At 35.4% G+C, this 23,862-nt stretch overlaps 1 protein-coding gene across 1 annotated transcript; it reads left to right on the top strand.

Annotated features, from left to right (window-relative positions):
* Positions 1-6,601: 6,601 nt before the first annotated feature.
* Positions 6,602-9,571, top strand: LOC110776150 (B3 domain-containing protein At4g01580). The gene is made up of 4 exons (XM_056834574.1): positions 6,602-6,870; positions 7,907-8,333; positions 8,709-8,833; positions 8,932-9,571. The coding sequence occupies exons 1-4, from the start codon at positions 6,724-6,726 to the stop codon at positions 9,175-9,177; spliced, it is 945 nt and encodes a 314-aa protein (XP_056690552.1). The 5' UTR covers positions 6,602-6,723; the 3' UTR covers positions 9,178-9,571.
* Positions 9,572-23,862: the final 14,291 nt, after the last annotated feature.

Raw genomic sequence — 23,862 nt, 5'->3', positions numbered from 1 at the left:
TCCTGAAATCCGTAGTGTTTGAGACTTAATCGAGTCTTTTAGTGCGTATCAATTTCATGACGGAATGCGTCTGGGCCCGTTACGAACTCTAGGCTCGTTAGGATTTTAATTAATACGTAACTCTTATTTCCGAATCATATTAGGAATAGGATTCTCGCAGTTTTCTATCTCATTTAGGATTTATGTTGGAGTGCAACACCTAATTCTGACAGGTTTCTATCTTTTATGACTTGCCACTTTTAGAAGCTACCTTTTACGGCAGTTACTATTTTTAGCAGGTTTCCGTAAATAGCAGGTTTCGGGTGAAATGAAAAGGGGAATTGAGATTCGTTTATTTTATAGGAGATGCGTTGTCAAGTGGAGATTTATGCTTTCATCATCGAACCTTTCCCTTTCGGGAATGGGGACAAAAGTAGGTGTCTACAAGAATAGAGTATTCAAAGGACTTTCAAAGTGCCTGTTGATATTCTATTGTTTGATGTTCTATACCCAAGTAGGCATAGAGTTCAAGTCACTGAAACTATGAGATTCTTCTATTAGATAGTGAAGAAACATAGAGTTCAGGTCAATGAAACTATGAGATTCTTCTATTAGATAGTGAAGAAAGCTACAACTTGCAGTCAAACTATTATCACGTAGATTAATGAGTTTGTGACTTGTAAGAAAGCTATGACGAAACCCAGATTCCCTAAAATGGTTAGAGGCCATATATAGACTCAAATGTTTTAGATGGTTAAAGGCCATAAAACATAACCAATATTTTGATGACAAAATTGAAATTTTGTTCATTTGCAAGAATGATTTACTTCTAATGGTTGCAAATTGGTTTTAAGGATAAAAACCATCCAAACATGGAATTGTGTTCACGCACAAAGCTAGATTAGTTCCTAAAGGTTATAAGCAGATTCACAGCGTGGATTGTGTTGAAACCTCATGCATAATCGTAATGCTCAAGTCTATAAATCAAGCAATGATTGCATATTAATACATATGGCAATTGGATGACAAAACGTCTTCCTCAGTCAAATGTTGGAAGAAACTATGTACATGGTATGTCATAGGATTTGTGGATCCAAATAAATACTTGAAAAGGAAAGCTAGCTTATAAAGCCAGCAATTGGGAATTGGAACTGTATTTAGTGAAGCTAATAAGTATTTTATTTTCATAAAAATGTACATGATTCTTATAGATATATAAGAAGTTTAGTGGGAGTACGTAAAAACTTAATTGGTCCTATGTGTATCACACACATATCTCTCTATTATGAAATAACATTCAAATGCTCATGACTTAGATTTGAAATTAATCATCAATAATGGACCAAGGCGAAACTTAGTACATACTGGGTATCAAGATCTATTTACAAAGATCTTAGAATATTGTTTTAGATTAAGTAATGGAATTTACTAAATCAAACACGAAAGACTCCATTGGAGATATTCGACCCTTATGAATAAATCAAAGTAAAGAATGTTTGATTTTTGTATAAGCGTTTACTAAGTTAAACATCAAAGGATCTAAGTGAGATTCTTAACCTATATTATATGTCAAAGAATTTAGCTGGATTTAGTATCTACTGAAACTAGAATGAGCTAAAGTTACATGAATAGAATTCAACTGGGAATTATTCTGCAAAAGAATTTATCATGTATGACATAATATGAGGATCGCCAAAAATGTATCGTATGACTTTAGGCATGACGAACATATACCAATCTCTATTGATCTAAGTAAAGATCAACTAGATTGAGATCAAGAAAAAACTTATGGTACTTGAAAAAGGTACATAGGAATAGTTCTTAATTCAAGGAAATAAAGATATGCTGAAAACTGATGCTACACGCATAAACACTGGCAAAGGATCAAGCAAGATCCCTTTGAAGTTAACCATTGGCAAGGACGAGCTAAAGAGCATCGTGTTTTGAAATGGAAACATGGATTGGAGACCTTGAGTTGTTGCGTGGGAAATTAAATATTAATTTCTTTGTTCTAAGATACAGCTGGAACGTCTTCCACATATCTATGAACTGTTTGGATAAGTAAATCCAAACAAAGCATCACTAGCAACCCAAACAGTTGAAGTAAAAGTACTTATTGCCTAAGAAGCAATAATACAGGGATGTTTACATTAAGAGTTCTTCATTGAACTTGGGTGAATCACATGTCTGCTGACTTGATGGTTCTTCATTGCAAAATGCGTAGAACCACTCTTGTAGCAAGAAAGACTAGATCACAAAATAAACATACTCAAAAGATCTTATCATCATATCTCGAAGAACATTCGATGAAAAGGATATTAAGATTGGCAAAGCATGATAACTAAACCTACGCAACAAGTGAGAAACAACACTCACATTGTGGCACTGGAAATCAAGCATAGCTTTGAATTCCATTAATTGTTCTAAAGATGGGTTAGAGGCCCATGGTTGTAAAACATTGAGGTTGAACATTTATCATATATGAAATGTATTTTCATATTCCATTTAATCTTGGTTTATTATTAAATGATGAGTCCCTTCAAATTGACGATATATTCAAGATAGACTGTCAGGACCAGTCCTGTGACTAAGAAATGTCTATCAAGTGAACTTGAATGTCAAAAGTTGAAAATGGTCTCTGGTCAGAGTTTTCTATAAAGATGGACGCATATAAAACGTTAGACGACTAGAATGCAAGATGACTAGTAGTTATGTTTCTTGAACTATGTGGACATGGCAATGTCGCAATCATTTGCATAGATACTTACTTTGGGAAGACTATTATCAGACAGACCTATTAAAATTTACTGTAAGAGATGAAAATCTGTCATAAGTAAATTTCATTAAAATTATTAGACACTAATCCTCAATACCTGAGTGATTTGAGATTACTTGTTTGAGAACTGGTTGCTTTGACGTTGACCAACCGTCGCACCGTAAAAGGAGGCTATAAAGGCAACGCTCAGGTAATCACCTATCAAACGAAGTCTAATCTCAAGATCGCAAGATTGGGATTGTCCTCCCATAAATCGGGATGAGATGCTGAAAGTTGTACAAGGCCACTCGGAGAGCTAGAAACTTTAAAATGCATGGCCGTGCTCAGATGAATCATAGGCTATGATTATCTTTTTATTTGATCAGTTGAACTCTAAAACCGAGAAACACCTCTGGACATAATAAGGATGACAACTCTTACCTTATGTTCAAGAGCAAGCATCGAGTGACAAAGGAATTAGGAAATGCACACTTGTCCCTAAGGACAAGTGGGAGACTGAAGGAAATAATGCCCTTGGTCAAAGTATGCATTTAATGGTAATTCTAATAAATGCGGTTCAGTATTAATTATACAAGTTAATAATTCAGTGAGATCAAGTGAACTGTATGCCTAGCTAGTGGCCGCTTCAATTCAAGTGGATTAATGATATTAATCCACAGCTTACTCTTGACTGAACCCGTAGGATCACACAAATAGTATGTAAACGGATCACGTATTTAATGACATTAAATACTCCATCTAAGGATATTCGGAATCGACGGATCTTGGTTTCAGTGGGAGCTGAGATCGTCAAAGGCAAATAATGAATACTCCGGAAACGATGATATTGCCGGAAACGGAAATATGGATCGTATCGGAAATATAAATATTATCCAAGTCGTAGATGTTGCCGGAAACGGAAACATGGTACGTAACGGAAAATATTATCGAAAATGGAAATATTGCCGGAATCTGAAATATTGCCGGAATCTGAAATATTGCCGGAAACGGAAATATTGTCGGAATCGGAAATATTATCGGAATCGGAAAATAATTCCGGAAACGGAAATATTAAATATTCGTTCGAAACGGAAATTAATTCCGGAATCGGAAATGTTAAATATTGTTCGTATCGGAAATGAATTCCGGAATCGAGAAATTAATCGGAAGCGCGTCGTACGAATTAGCATCGGAAGAGCTTGCTACACGAAGGCCCAGCGCGAAGCAAGACCCACGTCCAGCAAGCCTTGCGCGCCTCACAGCAGCCCAAGGCCACGCCAGGCCCAGCGCGCGCCTAGGCTGCGAGCATAAGGCAGCAACGCGTGGGCTTCAAAGCTGCGTGGGCTTTGCGTATGCGCGGGCATGGCCTATGCGCATGCGGGTCATGCTCGTTTGTTCTTGCATACGAAACCTAAACCGTGTAGGATTCGTTTAAAGATTAAATTCCTATGTCTACTAGATAAATTAATTAATAGAGTTTTAATTAAATTCAGATTAATTAAACTCGTTTCCTAGTAGGATTCCAATACCTTTTCCATACCCTATAAATAGGTGATCAATGCTCACAATTTATAACGTGTTTTTCTAAGTATTCAAGAGAGTTTTAGGCATAAAATTCAGTCACTTATTTGCCTCATAATAACCGAAAATACATAGTACCTTTGGGGCGATTCTAGTTAATTAAACCTAAGGCGGATCCGGACGTGCTGTGGACTTTCTACGGAGGGACGACACTTGGAGTCCTAAAGACTTGTTCTTGTTCGGTTCGGGAGCAGCAAGGGAGGGCACGCTACAAAGAGTATGCATCCTAAATTATGCTAATTGTTATGTGGCAATTAATTTGGCATCCTGGCTTTTATGGTTTTTCCGCATGATTTATATTCATTTATATGTATCATAACCTAACACAATTTTTCTTAATGTGCACTCAAATAAGACGAACTTAGGAACTCATAATATGCTCATAATAAAATGGTTTAGAAAACAGAGAGGAGAAGGAGAGTTAGGATATTTTCGGTGTGTTCAAATGAGCTCCCAAAACCTGCTTATAAAGACAGCATCATTTGTAACCGAAATTAGAAATCAATTTCGTAATCAAAACGTTTGTAACTGAAAAATCAGAAATCAATTTTGCAATTAAAACGAAGGCGTAAATTAAGGGAGCGTTTCCGTCAGTTACGACTTGGCCCAAAAAGGAGGCCCCACCACACCGCGCACGTGTCACGAACACGACCCGAACCGGCCGTACGACGGCGGCGCGCGTGGGGATGCCCCCTTCTAGCCCAAACCACTAGGGGAAGTACTTCAAAGTATAACCTATATTTCCCTATATTTAAACAAAGGGGGTACTCCATTTTCTTTCCATGTGAGCCAAAACACTTTTTTTAAAACTAGCATTTTGACCCGTGCAATTCACGGGAGCATTTTTTAAAGTTTTATAAGAACTTACGGAGTACATAATTATATTGCTCAACATATAATAACTTAGATATTATGAAATATTAAATTACTTATATGCATTTGTAAAAAAAATTTCTTAATGTAAGTTATAAATATATAAATAAATAGAATCACATTATATGTGTTAAGGTTATTACTAAGTTAATCTAACAACATTTGTGAGAACAATCGATCAAAGGTGATGATAATGTAACATATAATCTTACGTCAATATAAAAACAAACGATTATTAAAATAATCATAAATAAATTGACGAAAATTGACATTTAGCCATACAAAAAATAATAGACATATAAAGTAAAACACACATTACCTTTGAAAATGTGTGATTATATATAGTTGATTGTGCAAGTCAGTTTATTTATAAGGAGTGCATTGAACATGAGAGGTTGAAGAGTCATCCTGACAGATGTTTAACTTCTTAAGCCTTCTTTTTAGTAACAACTAATGTTTATTTGTTACAGTTATGAAATATTAATAACAATTTAACTTAGCTCATTAAGTTATGATTATTTATTTGTATGAATGTCTTTTAGTTTTTTTGTTTTTTTGGAGGGGAAGTCTTTTTAGTTTTCCCTCTTTAAACGGAAAGACATGTACATTAATAATAATGTTTTTTGATCTTTGTCTATTTTAATTTTTTTTTCTAAAGAGAAGATTGATGATGTGAAGACACATGTCACAATATAACCTATGGTTACATGTCACATTCTAACCTATGGTTTCAGTTTTTATAGAATAGGTATAGATAGATACTACACCTGAAATCCCCACTTTTCATTTCTACCAATGTGGGATATTTTCACAAAGTGGTAAAATTAAAACTCATTCTTTGCATTGTTTCCAACAAGAAGATCGGTCCATCACATACCAGATACTTCTGTGGAAGGGTGACACGTTAGCACCATTAAAAAGTCCAACAACACGTAGTTTCTTAGATAGTATTTAACTCGTTTGCGATTAGCAATTAATCTATTAATGACCCATTTTAAGGCAAAATTGTAGTCACTTGTGTGGTAGTAGCTCGTTGGAGAGGGGTATCTTAGGCCCGGACGGACGATATATTTTTTTTTGGTGTTACCAGCCGGTTTACCCTTAAGTTTAATCCGGATTTGGGGTTAGTTTGGGTGAATAGGTTCCAGTCATCTCTCGATTTTTATTGCGGGGATCTAATAAGCGGTTCACTTTACCAAGTTCAGCCTCAATCACTACTAAACCAACAGACAATTAATGAACGGACAAAATAAATGAGTATATGAAATATCTGATATCTGTTCATATGATGAATCGTAGGTCGTTGAAGAGGGGTGGTAACAAAAGTACATAAAATAAATACTTGGTAATTATGATAACTAGTGTTGGCGGATGTCTAAAGTCCCAAGAATTAAATAGAGAGTAAATTCGTAATTATTAGAGCAACGAATATCAAGACAAAATTAAAATAACGTAAAATAGGAAGGAATACCGAAGATTTTAAATACACAATATATAAACCCATTTTTCAGGACAAAAAAGAAGCATCTGAAATCATGAGAAGTACTCGGCTAATGACGATTAAGAATAAGCAAGCCTCAACAATTAGCAAAACACCCACGATTGAGTTTGATGATTCTGTTAAACGCAATCCCTCATTTTTCAGCATAATTCTTTCTCCAATCACTCAACAATCTAAGCTTGTAAGTCCTTTTTTACCTCAGCATTTTGTTACTAATTCTACTTCTTTTTAAAAAATTCCGGGTGGAATATGTATAGAATAGGTTTCCGATTAGTAATCTCTAATTAGAATCGACGCGAAAAATGCTGTTAAATGATATATTCTGTTTATATTTTGTCATTTCTAGTGGGATTTTGGTTGAGTACTCCAGTACTACTGTATTAAAGTTGGTTATACTTTTTTTTGTTTTTTGAGGGGTTAATTGGTTGTTTTGGCAATTAATTTTTATGAAAAAAATCCATCGACTCCGTAGATTTTAATTTATTTTACGGGGTGGATTTGTCCATATACGGCATTCGTGCTACTCCGTATTCATTTCTAAGAATAGAATAAAGGTTAACTCGATCTACAATGTGATGTTTTGAGCATACATATATGATAGATATATGCATGATGTCACACATGTAGTTGAAATTGGTCTAAATATTGACTACAAAAATCATCTTCGTTTATTTATATACGGAGTATATTTTAATTTATTTTGTACAACCCTCCCCAAATAATTAATCAATGTTTGATTATTTAGTTCATTGACTCTTTAACTTTTACATCAATATCATTATTCAACTTGATTAAAAAATAAATACCGTATATCGCAAAGACCAAAGACCTAGATGTACTTAATTTAACGCGTTTTGTTGTGCTTTACCAAAATAATTGCGGCCCAGACCCCTGACTTTGAGCTATGCCTGACTGTGCTTTATGTTGGAAATCCTAGTGAGAAAACAAAAGAAAATGAGTGGGAAAATGTGGGAATATGAAAAGTCCCACATGGGAAAACACAAACCATATTCAATGTTTATATTTGGGGGTTTGAGGGAAACATTTGTTTAAGAAAGCATGTGAGTGGCATGGGTGGTCATAACAAATATACTGATTAATTAGACAAAACTTGTTTGATGTTGTTGGACTACATCATAGAGAGTCCTAATTATCTCCTACTTAGATAAATTAATACATCCATTAATGTTTGACGTACCCTTAATTATATATGGCAGAGGATCCCAGCAGAGTTTGTGAAGAAATATGGAAGACATTTATCAGATGAGATATGCCTGAATGTACCGAATTGTGAACAACCATGGAAAGTTGAACTAGAGAAAGATAAGAATAAAAATGATATGTTTTTTGGAAAAGGTTGGGAAATGTTGATGGAATTTTATAGCTTAGGGTATGGACACTTCTTAGTGTTCAGGTTTGATGGCTGCTTACCATCACAATTTCACGTCCTAATATTCAATAAAACTGCTACCGAGATAGATTATCCTCTTCGAAGAACCCCTCCTCTTAATTCCAACAGGAAGCTTAAGAAGGAATATCGCACTCAGGAAGCCAATGATGATGATGATGATGAATCAGTTATCAATAATCTGGATTCATCAGACTCTGACAATAATGTGAAATGTTCAAGCATCAAAGAGAAAGGTATGTATATATGCAAGCTTTATTTCCCCTGTTTGTATCACGTTAAATCTTTTGAAGTTAGTTCTCTCTCCGTCCCTTAATACTCGACCTGTTTTGACTTTTTGCACTATTCATATAATTTACTTTGACCCTATTTCATTTATAGTATATGAAAACAAATATTAGTATATAATATATTGTTGGCTTCATTTTAATATGTATTTTCAAAATATTAGTATTTTTATAAGTTTTTATAATATATAGTTAAAGAAATCGGTGGTCAAAGTTGTGCATTGGCAAGCGTGTCCGGTCAAAACAGATCGAGTATTAAGGGACAAAGGAAGTAGTAATCTTGTATGGTTAATATTAATTAATTAATTTGTTTTTGATTGGAAGGGTATGATAGAATCTCTCCTGAAGCCAGAAAGAATCTTAAGAAAAAGCTTAGTGTGATAAAATCTGAATATCCAAACTTCAAAACTATCATGTATCCCACACATGTGCGTTACAGATACAATTTGGTAAGAAATCACTCATCTTGTATTTTACACTGAGTAACATTTATTTATATGTTTCGACTCTTGATGTGTAATTTGATGTATGTACGTGTAACGTGTAGGGTGTTAATTTCAGTCATGCTTCAACTTACTTTGCAAGAGATAAATCAGACAAGGTTATTTTGAAAGGGCCAAATGGGAAAAACTACCGCGTCGGATTATATTTGAATCAAACAACTGCAAAATTCACGGATGGATGGAAAGATTTTGTGGTTGATAATGGTTTAAATGTTGGAGATGGTTGTATGTTCGAGCTCGTTAAGCGTCCTCCTAATAATGTTTATCAAGTTTCCATATTTCGCATCTAGCTAGTTTAATCCAGTTATTAACCAACATTAATTAGCGTTTTATTTTGTGTCAAAGATGCTTTAGTCTAGATCGTTGGTTTTGTACAACGAAAAACAAGGTAATTTTTCATGTACCTTAATCGGTTGTACGGTTAAGATCTTAGACTTTTAGGGCATATGAATTGATGTACGTACGGAAGTTAAGAAAGTGATCGAAGACTACGTACCATTAATTGGTTTGTAAACTACTCCCCCCATCCTTTTTTTTTTGGCGACCATTTTTAATCTTTACGTTTGTAATATTTCCTTTTATATTAACATTAATGTCTTTAATATTCTGCCAAAAATTATGTCAAATGATTATTTTAATTTACTAAATTTGTTGAGTGGGATTAAATCTCTCATATTTTCTCAATGGGGCATTAAATCATATTTTATTAATGTCATATTTTAGAACGAAAAAAAAAATGAACATAATTTACAATTTAAAAAAAAAAAAAACTTAAACAACATTAATTATTTTGTTAGATCGCATTCATGATACGAAATGTAAAGATCGAAAAATGACTATGAGAGTCATTGTTTTTTATGCAATAATTTGATTTATCAACCTCTTTCGCATATACTTTGTCTCCCACTTTTAACAATCTGCGTCAAGGTAGTTGTTGGTATTGCTGAAGACTTTCTCTCTCTAAATTTTTTTCTCCCTTATCTCTTCAACCCACCGCCTCAATCAACCTCTTCAATTTTTTGTTCTTTCTCGCCGGCGATCGGTGATTTTAGATCGCCATCGTCGGCGAGATCTGTTTTTAGGTAGTTGTTTTCCTTTCAAGCTTGCTGCCCGCCAGCCTCATGGTGCTCTCAGAAGGCTTTCACGGCCCGGTCTCACCTCGGTTTGCTGGTGGGTTTCATTTTTCTTTGTTCTTGGTTATGGGGTGGTGGTTAGCACCACCCTTTACATCGTCGTCGGTGGCCCTGCTGATTCTCAGGTGGTTTGGGATGGCTGTCTCTCTCCTTGATTTGTCGACGTTTTGTTGGGTAGGCGGCGATCCGATCGGTTCTGAATCTGGTTGGGTGTCTTCGTCGGAAGTGCGGTGGTGTCAGTTGGGTTTCGGGATTTTTTCTTGGTCCCTCGGCCCGATTCTTTTCTTCACCGTATCCTCCGCCCTTTGTGTGAGGTTGCTTCTTTCAGGCGTCCTGACGGGAGGTTTTTCTGACCGTTGTTTTGCTTCCGATGGTTTAGTAAGTATTATGTTTTTATGTGTGTTTCTTGTTGTTTTAAATTTCCTGCTTCCGGATTTCTCTTGGTATGGTGTTTCTTGTGTGTTTGTTTGGGCTCTTCTTCTTGGATCCTGGCTGGTTATACCAAATCATTTTTGGTATGTAGGGGTTTCTTTGGATGTGGTTAAAGGTGGGGGTTTCAGGTTTCCTAGTGATTTAGGTTGTTTTATGAGCTTATTTGAGGGGTGGAAGTTGCTGGGGTGTGTTTGGGGTTTGCGACGGCAAGTGTTCCGGCTCTCCGGCTGGAGTAGTCTGATTTCTTGGTTTCCTAAGAAATGGTTTGATTGGGTTTGCTTAGGAATTTGGTTGTTCGATTGGTTTGATAAGAATCCATGTTTGGGTTCTCAAGCCACAATTCAGATTTCATTGGTTTGGTTTGTTGGGAAGATTGTGTTTGTTGTGCTTGTTGTTGGTCTAGTGTCGGGTGGGGTTGGCTCAATGTCAGTCAATTTCGTCCTGGTGATGACTTCAGTCATCGCTGTTAAAAATATCATCTTGAAGGAGACTCCCCAACTTCAATGCTTGGGGCAAGCAAAGCTCTCCAGTTTCCTGTTTTCTCTTGTTGTGGGATTGCAGGATGTCCTGCACTCTGATGCAGGCGTGTCCATTGTGGAGTCACTAAGGAATGTGGCTCCCTTGGCAGTGTCTCAAGACTCTCAGGATGTGCATTCCGATCCCTGGGAGTGGTTAGTAGTTGTCCAGTGTTTGATCAACATGGTATGTCATTCTAGTGCGATCTCTCATATTCCTCCATCAAAGTTTAGTTATGTTGCCTTCGCGTGGTTTAGGCCTCTTCACCGGCGTCATTGTCCCTTCTTTGCTCCGTTTCTAGTGCCCCCGGGTATTCATCCTCTGAATCTTTTGGCAGAAGTTTTGGTAAGTAGTTTGTTGTGCAGGGTTCGAGTTAGTGGTTTGGAGCTGCAAATCAATAAGGTCTTGGTCTTGAATTCCGGTTGCGGTTTAGTTTTTAATGTTTGTAATTTCTTACAGCGGGTAGTTTGTATGTTAGTTAATTACTATTTTCCTAGATATAGGTTGTAATACGTTTCTTCGTTTAATGTACTCCTTGTCAAAAAAAAAAAAAAAAAAAAACAATCTGCGTCAGTTCGTAGTTTATCGATTCATATACTACACTCCGTATTGGTGTAGGATGGAAACATGGTGGGCACTTGGGCTGTGTGCCTATGTCAATATGTCATATCAAGCAGGCCCAATTTTTGTTGTTAGTTATTTTTGTTTTCTGTGTGTTAAGACACAAAAAAGATTCGACGTACAGTCTTCCTAAGAGGTTCAAATGACTCCATGAGCAATTGTTAAAGGAAGCATTCAAATTTAAAGGAAAATCCATACTTCTGAAATATGTATGCAATTTTTATTTATTTATTGATTACTAGTCTTATATCCATGCGATGGTGTGTGAGTATACAAAATTAAAATTTTGTGTTATTACAACAAAAAATAAAAAAAACAACAGATAAGAAAAATATTAAGAATTTTCATCTAAAGAAAAAATTAGACATCATCTCATGAACTAAACAGCTAACACAAATTCTTATTTATAATGGGTGTACAATAAATATCGTACACCGGAGTAAAAGTTAACTCAAAATGCTTAAAAGTTAAGCTTATATATGTAAAAGTTATCTATTTTTAAGTGATAAATTTTTTCATTTTAGTATAACTTATTTCTTCAAAATCACTAATAATGTATAAAATTAATCATTTAACCCTTTAAAATATTTATCTATCAATTATTTTTTACTAATATAAAAGTTAATCAAAACTAGGTTAAAGTTACAAAAAAAAGGTTAAAGTTTTCTTGGTGTACAACCTTTTGAACATCTAAATAGTGAAACAATGTACTACCCATATCCTTCCATGATGAAAAACCTAAAATGTACCAAAATAAAGAAACTAAACATACGTAGTATAAAATAATTTGTTTCACTTTTTATTTTGCTCGCAATACACTTGTCTAACCATATGCACTCCTTTACCCAATCGATTTGTAGCACATGGAGATAGCAATGGATCCTGCACAAGGTCCGGATCCGATGGATCCAGATCCGTTTTACTGGATCTGGATCTTCAAAATTTGGACCATGCGGATCTAGATCCGGATCCGTTTCTGGCGGATAGGATCTAGATCCAATTTTTGAGTCCAGATCCGGTCCAGATCTTGCCCATGGATACGTTTTAAAATAAAAAATTTATATTTAATAATAAGTATGTACAAAACATGTACTCCTTCTGTATTTATTTAAGGGATACAATTGTCTTTTTCGGCCGTATTTATTTAAGAGATATACTTGTCAATTTTAGTAACTTATCAACTCCACCATCTAATTAAATAATCTATCTACACCCCATCCCCACCCCTATCCCCTAAAATGACATGGTCCCCATTTGTTTTACTTATTAAAATATCTACTCAACCCCACTTGTTTTATTACTTTATTTCATTCAATTCTTTTTCTTAATACACGTGCTCGACCAAATGTATCTCTTAAATAAATACGAAGGGAGTATAAAATAATATGAGCTTAACTTTTTCATGATTTTCATATTTATTTTCTTTATTCATTTAGAATATATTTCATAGGGTGAATGCATGATTTTAATTTTTTTTTGGAAAAAGTAGTATTAAAAGAATATTTTTTGAAGGAAAAATAAATTACATGCGGATCCAGATCCTTCCAGCGGATCCGTTGGATCCAGCGAATCTGGATCTGGATCCAAAATTTTTAGACCAGCGGATTTAGATTTGGATCTGGATCTATGTGGGAAAAACGGATCTAGATCTGGATCCATGTGAGGAAAACAGATATGAATCTAGAGCCAGTAGAATCCGGTTCAAATCCTACCTATTGTCATCCCTAGCAGCACATAACTAACATCATATGAATGTTTTGGATTAAAGTATTCAATTAATGTGGATTACAACCACGAAATTATTTGGTTCCAAAGGTTGATCGAGAATACATTTTTCATGACCGGATTACGTACATTAGAAGCAAAAGAATACCCTTTTAATTTTAAATACAATAATGAGGTAAAAAAAATTATAAAAGAATTTAGTTATAGTGGATTGGAACCCGTTGAAGTTCTAATTTTATTCAGCAGTTAAGCAACATAAAATGTGTTGTGCAAGGTCATACAATCTTGTTACTCTCAAATTACCACTTTTATCATATATGGTAAGTCGAAGCAATAACCTATAAAACTAAATCAGATACTTCGTATTATTTTTTCCTTAAAAAAGACAGGTATTAGTTCGATCTTCAATCGAAATGGAGTAGTAATTTATCCCTCCATTTCGACATTCGATCTTGCATACCTTGATATTCATCTTCGTCCAAGTATTATTTTACCAACATTATTAATCAACCTTATTACTGCATATTTTGTTGGTCCATCTTTAGTGTATAATTAATACGGAGTATAATTTACTATATTTAGTACTTTGTATCGAACATTAATATTTTACGTAGTAAAGCGCAAGGTTTTTTTTTTCTACATCTCAAGTCTATAATTAGTACTCGTATTGTTTGCTACTAATCTTAAAAAAGTGAATGTTAAATCTTTAGTATATAATTTATGTATTTTAGTAATTCGTATTTATCATAATCTTCAAAATTGATCATTATATATATTTTTTTGCATCTTTTAACGAATAATTGTTGTCACTGACTAATCTTGCTTTGAATTTTTTCTAATCAGAATGCTTCCCTTAGGAAAAATAACATAGCTAGTGAATTTGTATTATACTTTCTTTAAATCTTGGCATTAATTATTAATTTTTTTATTTAATGCAATTTGAATTGTGAGTAAGGTACTATAGACTATTCGAAAATATTAATTTTAACATTATTAAAAAATACTAATTCTCTTTCGAAAAAACTTAAACCTCTGAAAAGTCATAGTTAGACTTCTTTGGAATTCTGCGACAAAAATCATACGATTCCGGCCATTATTGACGAAACTTAAAATTTCTGCGAACGTATAATTAAATAATCGTTTGGAATTTGCAATTAATTACACCAAATCAATTCACCCCTTTTAATTCCTTGCAAATTTATAAAATTTAATCCATGTTTAATTGATTTATGCAATTATACAAGAGGCTTGTGATACCACTGTTAGATTATGAACAATCTAATTGACATGCGGAAAAATCATAATTGCGAGAATCCATGTAAATCACATAATCATTTAGCATAATTGAGTAAACATACAATAAATTATGCGTGCCTTCCCTTAGCTGCTCCCGACCCGAACAAGAAAAAGTGTAGGACTAAAAGTGTCGCCCCTCGGTAGTAGTCCATAGTACGTTCGGATCCGCGTTAATTTGATTAGCTTAGAATCGCAATATAAGGTATAAAGGATCATCGAGATCTCACTTTAGGTGATAGGAATACATATCCTTCGTATAATTCACGTTGAATCACTTAATTAAGAACACTTCATAAATAATGTGGCCAAAGGCCCTTATTTATAGTGCATCGGAATATTCTAAAATTCCATAAAACTTAAATCCATTTCATTTAGGAAACTAGTATTTAGGTAGATTTAGGAAAATAGAATAGTGTCCCGACCTAAACCAAATGTCCGTGGGAATAACTTGCGGCCCAAGTATCTTCCTCGACAAGTTATCTTGGCGCCCAAGTCACACATGAGCTCGCGTACCGCTGGGCTGGCCCAGGCGTGTTCCACTGCTGTGCACGCTGCGCATGCCAGCCTAGCATGCCTTGCGGGCTGGCGAGCTGGCTTGCTCGCCTGCCTGGTAGCCTACACGCGCTTCCCCTTTGTCGGCCTGGTGTTGGCGCTGAGCTAGTTTCTTGCTGGCTTATGCGTTGGCGCTTAGCTGGCACGCACTAATCTTATGGCACGTCCATGGGCTTTCCTTGCGGCGAGCTCGTAAGCTTGTGGCTCCCATGGGATGCGATGCACGCAGTGAAGGAAATAATGCCCTTGTTCCAAGTATGCATTCAATGCTAAGTCTAATAAATGCGGTTCAATATTAATTAGTTATACAAGTTAATAATTCAGTGAGATCAAGTGAACTGTATGCCTAAATAGAGGCCGCTTCAGTTCAAGTGGAATTAATAATATTAATCCACAGCTTACTCTTGACTGAACCCGTAGGGTCACACAAATAGTACGTGAACGGATCAAGTATTTAAGTGAATTAAATACTCCATTTATGGATATTCGGAATCGACGGATCTCGGTTCCAGTGGGAGCTGAAATCTTCAAAAGGCAAATTATGAATACTCCGGAAAAGATAATATTGCCGGAAACGGAAATATGGATCGTATCGGAAATATAAATAGTATCCAAGTCGTAGATGTTGCCGGAAACGGAAAAATGGTACGTATCGGAAAATATTGTCGGAAATGGAAATATTGCCGGAATCGGAAATATTGCCGGAAACGGAAATATTGTCGGAATCGGAAATATTATCGGAATCGGAAAATAATGCTGGAATCAGAAATATTAAATATTTGTTCGAAACGAAAATTAATTGCGGAATCGGAAATATTAAATATTGTTCGAATCGGAAATGAATTCCGGAATCGGAAAATTAATCTGAAGCGCGTCGTACGAAATAAACATTAGACAAGCTTGCTAGAAGCAAGGCCCAACACGAAGCCAGGCCTGCTCCTAGTAAAGCCCGCGCGCAGCAAGGCAACAAGGCCGCCCGCCAGCACCGCAAGGCCCAACCAAGCAAAGCGCAAGGCAAGGCCCAGCGAGGCCAGCAGAGCGCGCGCCCTTCGTGGGCTGCGAGCAGTTGCTGGGCCGAGCTCTCTCCGTGCGCGCGCGCGCCCAGCGCCCCTTATTGGCTGTGCGTGCGTGTGTGCGTTGAGTTCGTGCATGCATCGAATCCTTAAGAGATTAGGATTAGATTAAAGATTAATTTCCTTAAACTACTAGAGTTAGTTGTTGAATTAAACATTAACTTAATAGTTTTTATTAATATCTAATTCTAATAATATTAGATTAATTGAATCCTAGTAGTTTTCTAGTTCCGATAATCCTACCATATAAATAGGTGATGGCATTCACAATTTATAATCAATCAATTCAAGTATTCATATAGTTTTAAGGTTAAAACTAAAGTTAATAATTTGCCACAAATTATATTTGAATAACTTAAAACCTTAGGTTTAATTCTAGTTAATTAAATCTAAGGCGGATCCGTACGTGTTGTGGACTATCTATGGAGGGACTACACTTGGAGTCCTAAACTTGTTCTTGTTCGGTTCGGGAGCAGCTAGGGAGGGCACACTGTTAGGTTATGATACATATGATATTACATAAATCATGCGGAAACAACCATTAACCCAGGAATACATATTATTTACACATAATCATATAGCATAATTTAGATGCATACTCTTTGTTGCGTGCCCTCCCTAGCTGCGCCCGAACCGAGCAAGAACAAGTCTTTAGGACTCCAAGTGTCGTCCCTCCGTAGATAGTCCACAGCACGTCCGGATCCGCCTTAAGATTGACCAACTAGAATCGCCCTTAAGGTACTAGAATTTTCGGCACTTTTGAGCAAGATGTGTGACTGAATTTTTCTCTCAAAAACTCACTTTGAATACTTGAAAACTCGTTATAAATTGTGAACCCAGGCCACATATTTATAGGGGTATGGAAAGAGAATTGGAATCCTATTAGGATACGAATTAATTAAACTTAGAATCCTACAAGAACTCTAATTAATTAATTTATCAAATAGAATTAGGAATTTAATCATTAATCGAACTCTGCACGTTTTAGGAATCGTGCATGAGCACAAACTCACACACACACACAAGGCAGCCACGATGGGCCGCCCATGCGCGTGCGTGCGAGCAGCAGCCCACGCAGCGAGGCCCACGCAGCCGCGGCCTTGGCGCGCGCTGGGCCTGCCTTGCGGTAGGCTTGGGCGCTGCCTTGGCTGGGCTTGTGGCGCGCGTTTGGCTTGCTGGGCGATGGCCTGGCTTCGAGCTGGGCCCTCGTCCGGCAGGCCTCGTCCGATGCTTATTCGTACGATACGCTTCCGATTAAATTTCCGATTCCGGAATTCATTTCCGATACGAACAATATTTAACATTTCCGATTCCGGAATTAATTTCCGTTTCGAACAAATATTTAATATTTCCGTTTCCGGAATTATTTTCCGATTCCGATAATATTTCCGATTCTGACAATATTTCCGTTTCCGGCAATATTTCCGATTCTGGCAATATTTCCATTTCCGATAATATTTTCCGATACGTACCATGTTTCCGTTTCCGGCAACATCTACGACTTGGATAATATTTATATTTCCGATACGATCCATATTTCCGTTTCCGGCAATATCATCGTTTCCGGAGTATTCATTTCTTGCCTGTGACGATCTCAGCTCCCACTGAAACCAAGATCCGTCGATTCCGAATATTCATAGATGGAGTATTTAATGCCATTAAATACTTGATCCGTTTACGTACTATTTGTGTGACCCTACGGGTTCAGTCAAGAGTAAGCTGTGGATTAATATCATTAATTCCACTTGAACTGAAGCGGCCTCTAGCTAGGCATTCAGCTCACTTGATCTCACTGAATTATTAACTTGTTAATTAATACTGAACCGCATTTATTAGACTTATCATAGAATGCATACTTGGACCAAGGGCATTATTTCCTTCAGTCTCCCACTTGTTCTTAGGGACAAGTGTGCATTTCCTAATTCCTTTGTCGCTCGATGCTTGCTCTTGAACATAAGGAAAGAGTTGTCATCCTTATTATGTCCAGAGGTGTTCCTCGGTTTCAGAGTTCAACTGATCAAATAAACAGATAATCATAGCCTATGATTCATCCGAGCACGGCCATGCATTTCACAGTTTCTAGCTCTCCGAGTGGCCTTGTACAACTTTTAAGCATCTCATCCCGATTTATGGGAGGACAATCCCAATCTTGCGATCTTGAGATTAGACTTCGTTTGATAGGTGATTACCTGAGCGTTGCCTTTATAGCCTCCTTTTACGGTGCGACGGTTGGTCAACGTCAAAGCAACCAGTTCTCAAACAAGTAATCTCAAATCACTCAGGTATTGAGGATTTAGTGTCTAATAATTTAATGAAATTTACTTATGACAGATTTTCATCTCTTACAGTAAAGTTTCATAGGTCTTGTCCGATACTAATCTTCCCAAAGTAAGTATCTATGCAAATGATTATGACATTGCCATGTCCACATAGTTCAAGAAACAGAACTACTAGTCATCTTGCATTCTAATCGTCTAACGTTTTCTATGCGTCCAATTTTATAGAAAACTCCGACTAGGGACCATTTTCAACCTTTGACATTCAAGTTCACTTGATAGACATTTCTTAGTCACAGGACTGGTCCTGACAGTCTATCTTGAATATATTGTCAAATTGAAGGGACTCATCATTTAATACTAAACCAAGATTAAATGGAATATGAAAACACATTTCATATATGATAAATGTTCAACCCCAATGTTTTATAACCATGGGCCTCAAACCCATCTTCTAAAACAATTCATGGAATTCAAAGCTATGCTTGATTTCCAGTGCTACAACGTGAGTGTTGCTTCTCACTTGTTGCATAGGTTTAGTTATCATGCTTTGCCAATCTTAATATCCTTTTCATCGAATGTTCTTCGAGATATGATGATAAGATCTTTTCGAGTTTGTTTATTATGTGATCTAGTCTTTCTTACTTCGATGGTGGTTTTACTCATTTTGCAATGAAGAACCATCAAGTTAGCAGACGTTTTTCTTGCTTCAAGAGTGGTTCTACGCATTTTTCAATGAAGAACCATCAAGCCAGCAGATAGGCGATCTACCCAAGTTCAGTGAAGAACTTTAAACAACCCTGTTTTATTGCTTCTTAGGCAATAATTACTTTTACTTCAACTTTATAGGTTGCTAGTGATGCTTTGTTTGGATTTACCTATCCAGGCAGTTCATAGATATGTGGAAGATTCTCCAACTATATCTTAGAACATAGAAATTATTATTTTAATTTCCCATGCAACAACTCATGGTCTCCAACCCATGTTGCCATTTTCAAAACACGATGCTCTATAGCTCGTCCTTATCAATGGTTAACTCCAAAGGGTCTTGCTTGATCCTTTGCCAGTGTTTATGCGTGTAGCATCAATATTTAGCATATCTTTATTTCCTTGAATCAAGAACTATTCCTATGTACCTTTTCAAGTACCATAAGTATTCTTGATCTCAATCTAGTTGATCTTCACTTAGATCAATAGAGATTGGTATATGTTCGTCATGCCCAAAGTCATACGATACGTTTTTGGAGATCCTCATATTATATCATACATGATAAATTCTTTTGCAGAATAATTCCCAATTGAATTCTATTCATGTAACTTTAGCTTATCTAGTTTCAGTAGATACTAAATTCAGCTAAATTCTTTGACATATAATATAGGTTAAGAATCTCATTTAGACTCTTTGATGTTTAACTTAGTAAATGCTTATACATAGTTCAAACATCCTTTACTTAGATTTATTCACATGGGTCGAATATCTCCAATGGAGACTTTCGTGTTTGATTTAGTAAATGCCATTACTTAATCTAAAACAATATCATAAGATCTTTGTTAAATAGATCTTAATACCCAGTATGTACTAAGTTTCGCCATGGTCCATTATTGATGAATAATTTCAAATCTAAGTCATTAGCATTTGAATGTTATTTCACAATAGAGAGATATGTGTGTGATACACATAGGACCAAATAAGTTTTTGTGTACTCCCACTAAACTTCTTATACATCTATAAGAATCATGTATATTTTATGAAACTAAAATACTTATTAGCTTCGCTAAAATACATTTCTAATTCCCAATTGCTTGCTTAAATCTGTACTTAGATTTAGCTATTCTTTTCAAGCATTTATTTGGATCCACAAATCCTATGACATACCATGTGCATAGTTTCTTCCAACATTTGACTGAGGAAGATGTTTTGTCATCCAATTGTCATATGTACCAATATGCAATCATTGCTTGAATTATAGACTTGAGCATTACGATTATGCATGAGGTTTCAACACAATCCACATCGTGAATTTGCTTGTAACCTTTAGCAACTAATCTAGCTTTGTGTGTGAACACAATTCCATGTTTGATGGTTTTTATCCTTAAAACAAACTTGCAACCAATAGGTGTGAAACTATTCTTGCAAATCAACAAAATTTCAATTTTGTCATCAAAACATTGAGTATGTTTTATGGCCTTTAACCAATTAAACATATAGTCTATATATGGCTTCTAACCATTTTAGGGAATCTATATTTCGTCATAGCTTTCTTACAAGTCACAAACTCATTAATCTATATGATAATAGTTTGACTGCAAGTTGTAGGTTTCTTCACTATTTAATAGAAGAATCTCATAGTTTCATTGACCTGATCTCTATGTTTCTTCACTATCTAATAGAAGAATCTCATAGTTTCAGTGACTTGAATTCTATGCCTACTTGGGTATAGAACATCAAACAATAGAATATCAATAGCCACTTGAAAGTCCTTTGAATATTCTGTTCTCCTTGAAGCACTTGTAAAGTCTTCTAAGAGATGTCTATTCTTTAAAGCCATTTCTAAAGTCCTTAAAGAATAATTTCGGTTTTTCTGAAGCACTTCGAAAAGCCTCCGGAATGTCCGTTTATGTTTGTTGTTCGCCTCGAAGACTTTCGAGGTCTATTTTCTCCCACTTGTCATTTTGGAAACGAATCTCCAAAAGGACATTATTTCGAGCAAACAAACATTATGTTCTCAAAAATTCGTGGTAGAAACAATACCCTTGTATCTCATTTGAATAAATCACAATGAAACATATATCTAGACTTGGGCCTTAGTTTGTTGTATAACAAACACTAAGCTCCCACTGAGTTTAGCAACTCTTTAGATATATATAATTGAAAAGATATCCTGAAATTACTTTTCAATAGCTTTGACGAATTTGGTTTAGTTTGGTGGTAGTTGAGCATTTTGTTTTAGAGATTATAGGAAAAGTCTTTATGATTCATCATTAATCGAATCAAGTACTAATTGACTTCGATTATTCCAACTAAGATATGCCATATCTTATGGACCTAGATTGTGAAATTACAACACACAATCATTGATGATCATATTTGGTCTCAAGTAATCATCAACATGATCTATCCTAGATCTTTATGATTTCTTGCCAAGTGGATTTTATACTTCTGAATCTTGGAACTACCCAAACAGATTCAACCTATATCACGTTTGAGTCAATAAACCTATATTCACTCAAATCCATGTGAAATAATAAAGTCATAAAATCTTTCTTTAGCTTTGAACTCTATCGTCTAGGCGTTCTAACAATAGTTCATGTCTTTTGTTACTTTCAACAACTAAGACTAGCTTGTCTTAAGTTGATCTAGAAATCAACCAACTTTCAAAAGTCCATTAAAATAGAGCTTTTGAATGTTAACTTGTTGATATGGTCTAAGCAACAATGCCAAAGATTAGTGGAACTCAAATCAAGGGGTTGATTTGAACCTAGTAAAGTTCTTTAAAGAGTTGTTTGTTTTAATCAAGCATATTGACTCATCCCGTAAATGACCATTTCATTCAAATAAACAAACAAACAAGCATTGTTTTGTTTTTCTGAATGTGAGTCTTTCTGTGTTTGAAGCAGAAATTTAGGTATGCTGATTATGGAACAAAATAACCATTTAGTTCCAGCCTTTGAAAGGACTTAAAACAAACTAGATGACCCTACAACTAATGTAGCATTGCCATGCTTCATTTCCCACTTGTAGGTCATTAGTGTATCCTAGCTTCCATTGTTTGAGTTATTACCGAAGTAAGAACCTTAAGCGGTATATGATACCAAGGAAGTTTGATTGCTAGGTCACTTCTCTTTAAACATAAACTTATAGGTAGAAACGGAGTCGTAAATTCCTTTCATATGTTCCTTTGTTTTCCTATTTCTTGTACCCTTTCTTATAGTCTTAAGAATTGAATTCTTTAGTGTTGACTTTTATACTTTGTTAGACATGTCCAATGTCACCAACAAGGTTCTTTACCATTTTAATTTATGTTGAATATTTTGTTTCAACTAGATGATCTTACCAGAAGCTTCTAAAGTTCTCTAAGTATCGATCTATTCGAATGTCTAGTGACTAGACTCATTCGAGAATTAAATGGACAAAGATATTAGGTTGTTAACCATTGGTAAGGCTGAGCGTTTAAACTCAATGCTTTATGATCTCAAAACTACATTGTATTTTGAATTCACAAGCACCAATTGTTTTGCCATTCAATTTTGATATTCGAAAACAACCATAAAAGTCGATATAAGAAACGTATATTTTAAATTGCTCACTTTCTCTCTTTTCTGTGAATCGTTCTTGGATTCACTACCAATCGAGGAAATTTACTGTTACCTTTCTAAAAGGATTTATTGCAGTGCAAGATATTTAATTATAAACAATAATTAAAACATACATTGAAGCATGCAAAGTCTAAACATTTATCATGAGTAATAACTTGAAATTAAAGCAACCATGCAATTCAAACAAGTTATTAGCATTTTATTCGATTTTATTGTTCCGGCAGGTGTGAATAAAATGATTCCAAGACCCTAAAACCATTGAAGAATTAAGCACAGTTTGTCGACTCAATTCTAAAACATTTTAGGTAAGCAAAAGCCTTATGCTAATAGTCTAGAAACTACTCTTGGTTGATAGGTACGTCTAAGAACTTATTAAGTAAACCTATCGATTTTGCCACGACATAAAAGGACTCCTTACTTATATCGTTGAGTTTCACCAAAACTAACATGTACTCACAATTATTTGTGTACCTTGCCCCTTTAGGACCAATAAGTAACACCTCGCTGAGCGAAAACTATTACTAGATTGATGTAAAGGATATCCAAGCAAGTGTATATTTTGGCATGGCACCTTTTAACTCAATTTTTAAGTTTGGAACTTAAGGCTCTTACTATGTTGGTTAGATTTTAAGTGAACTAAAATCCTTAATCATGCAACATAATCAAGCCACAATCTTATGCATAATTAAGACATATTTAAAGCAATAAATAACTTAAAGCATGCATAAGATAAATGTGATCTAGTATGGCCCGACTTCATCTTGAAGCTTTAACTTCAAAGTCCGTCTCGAAAATCTCCGTGGGAGGCACCATTTTCTTCAAATAGGATAAGCTATAACTAATTACAACTATTTGATGGTTCGCAGACCATATTTGAATTGAAAAATAACTTTGGTACTTTAGACCAATTACATTCAAATTAATGGTACGCAGACCATATTTTCTATCCTATTTGGGCCATACTAGTCACTTCATAACCTGCAAAACAGTACATATACAATATATATACCATTCACCCATTCATTATCATGAAT

Source organism: Spinacia oleracea, chromosome 1, assembly GCF_020520425.1.
Source record: "Spinacia oleracea cultivar Varoflay chromosome 1, BTI_SOV_V1, whole genome shotgun sequence".
In the NCBI taxonomy this organism is placed as follows: domain Eukaryota; kingdom Viridiplantae; phylum Streptophyta; class Magnoliopsida; order Caryophyllales; family Amaranthaceae; genus Spinacia; species Spinacia oleracea.
The sequence above is the reverse complement of the archived record's forward strand: the minus strand, read 5'-3'. Positions and strand labels throughout refer to the sequence as shown.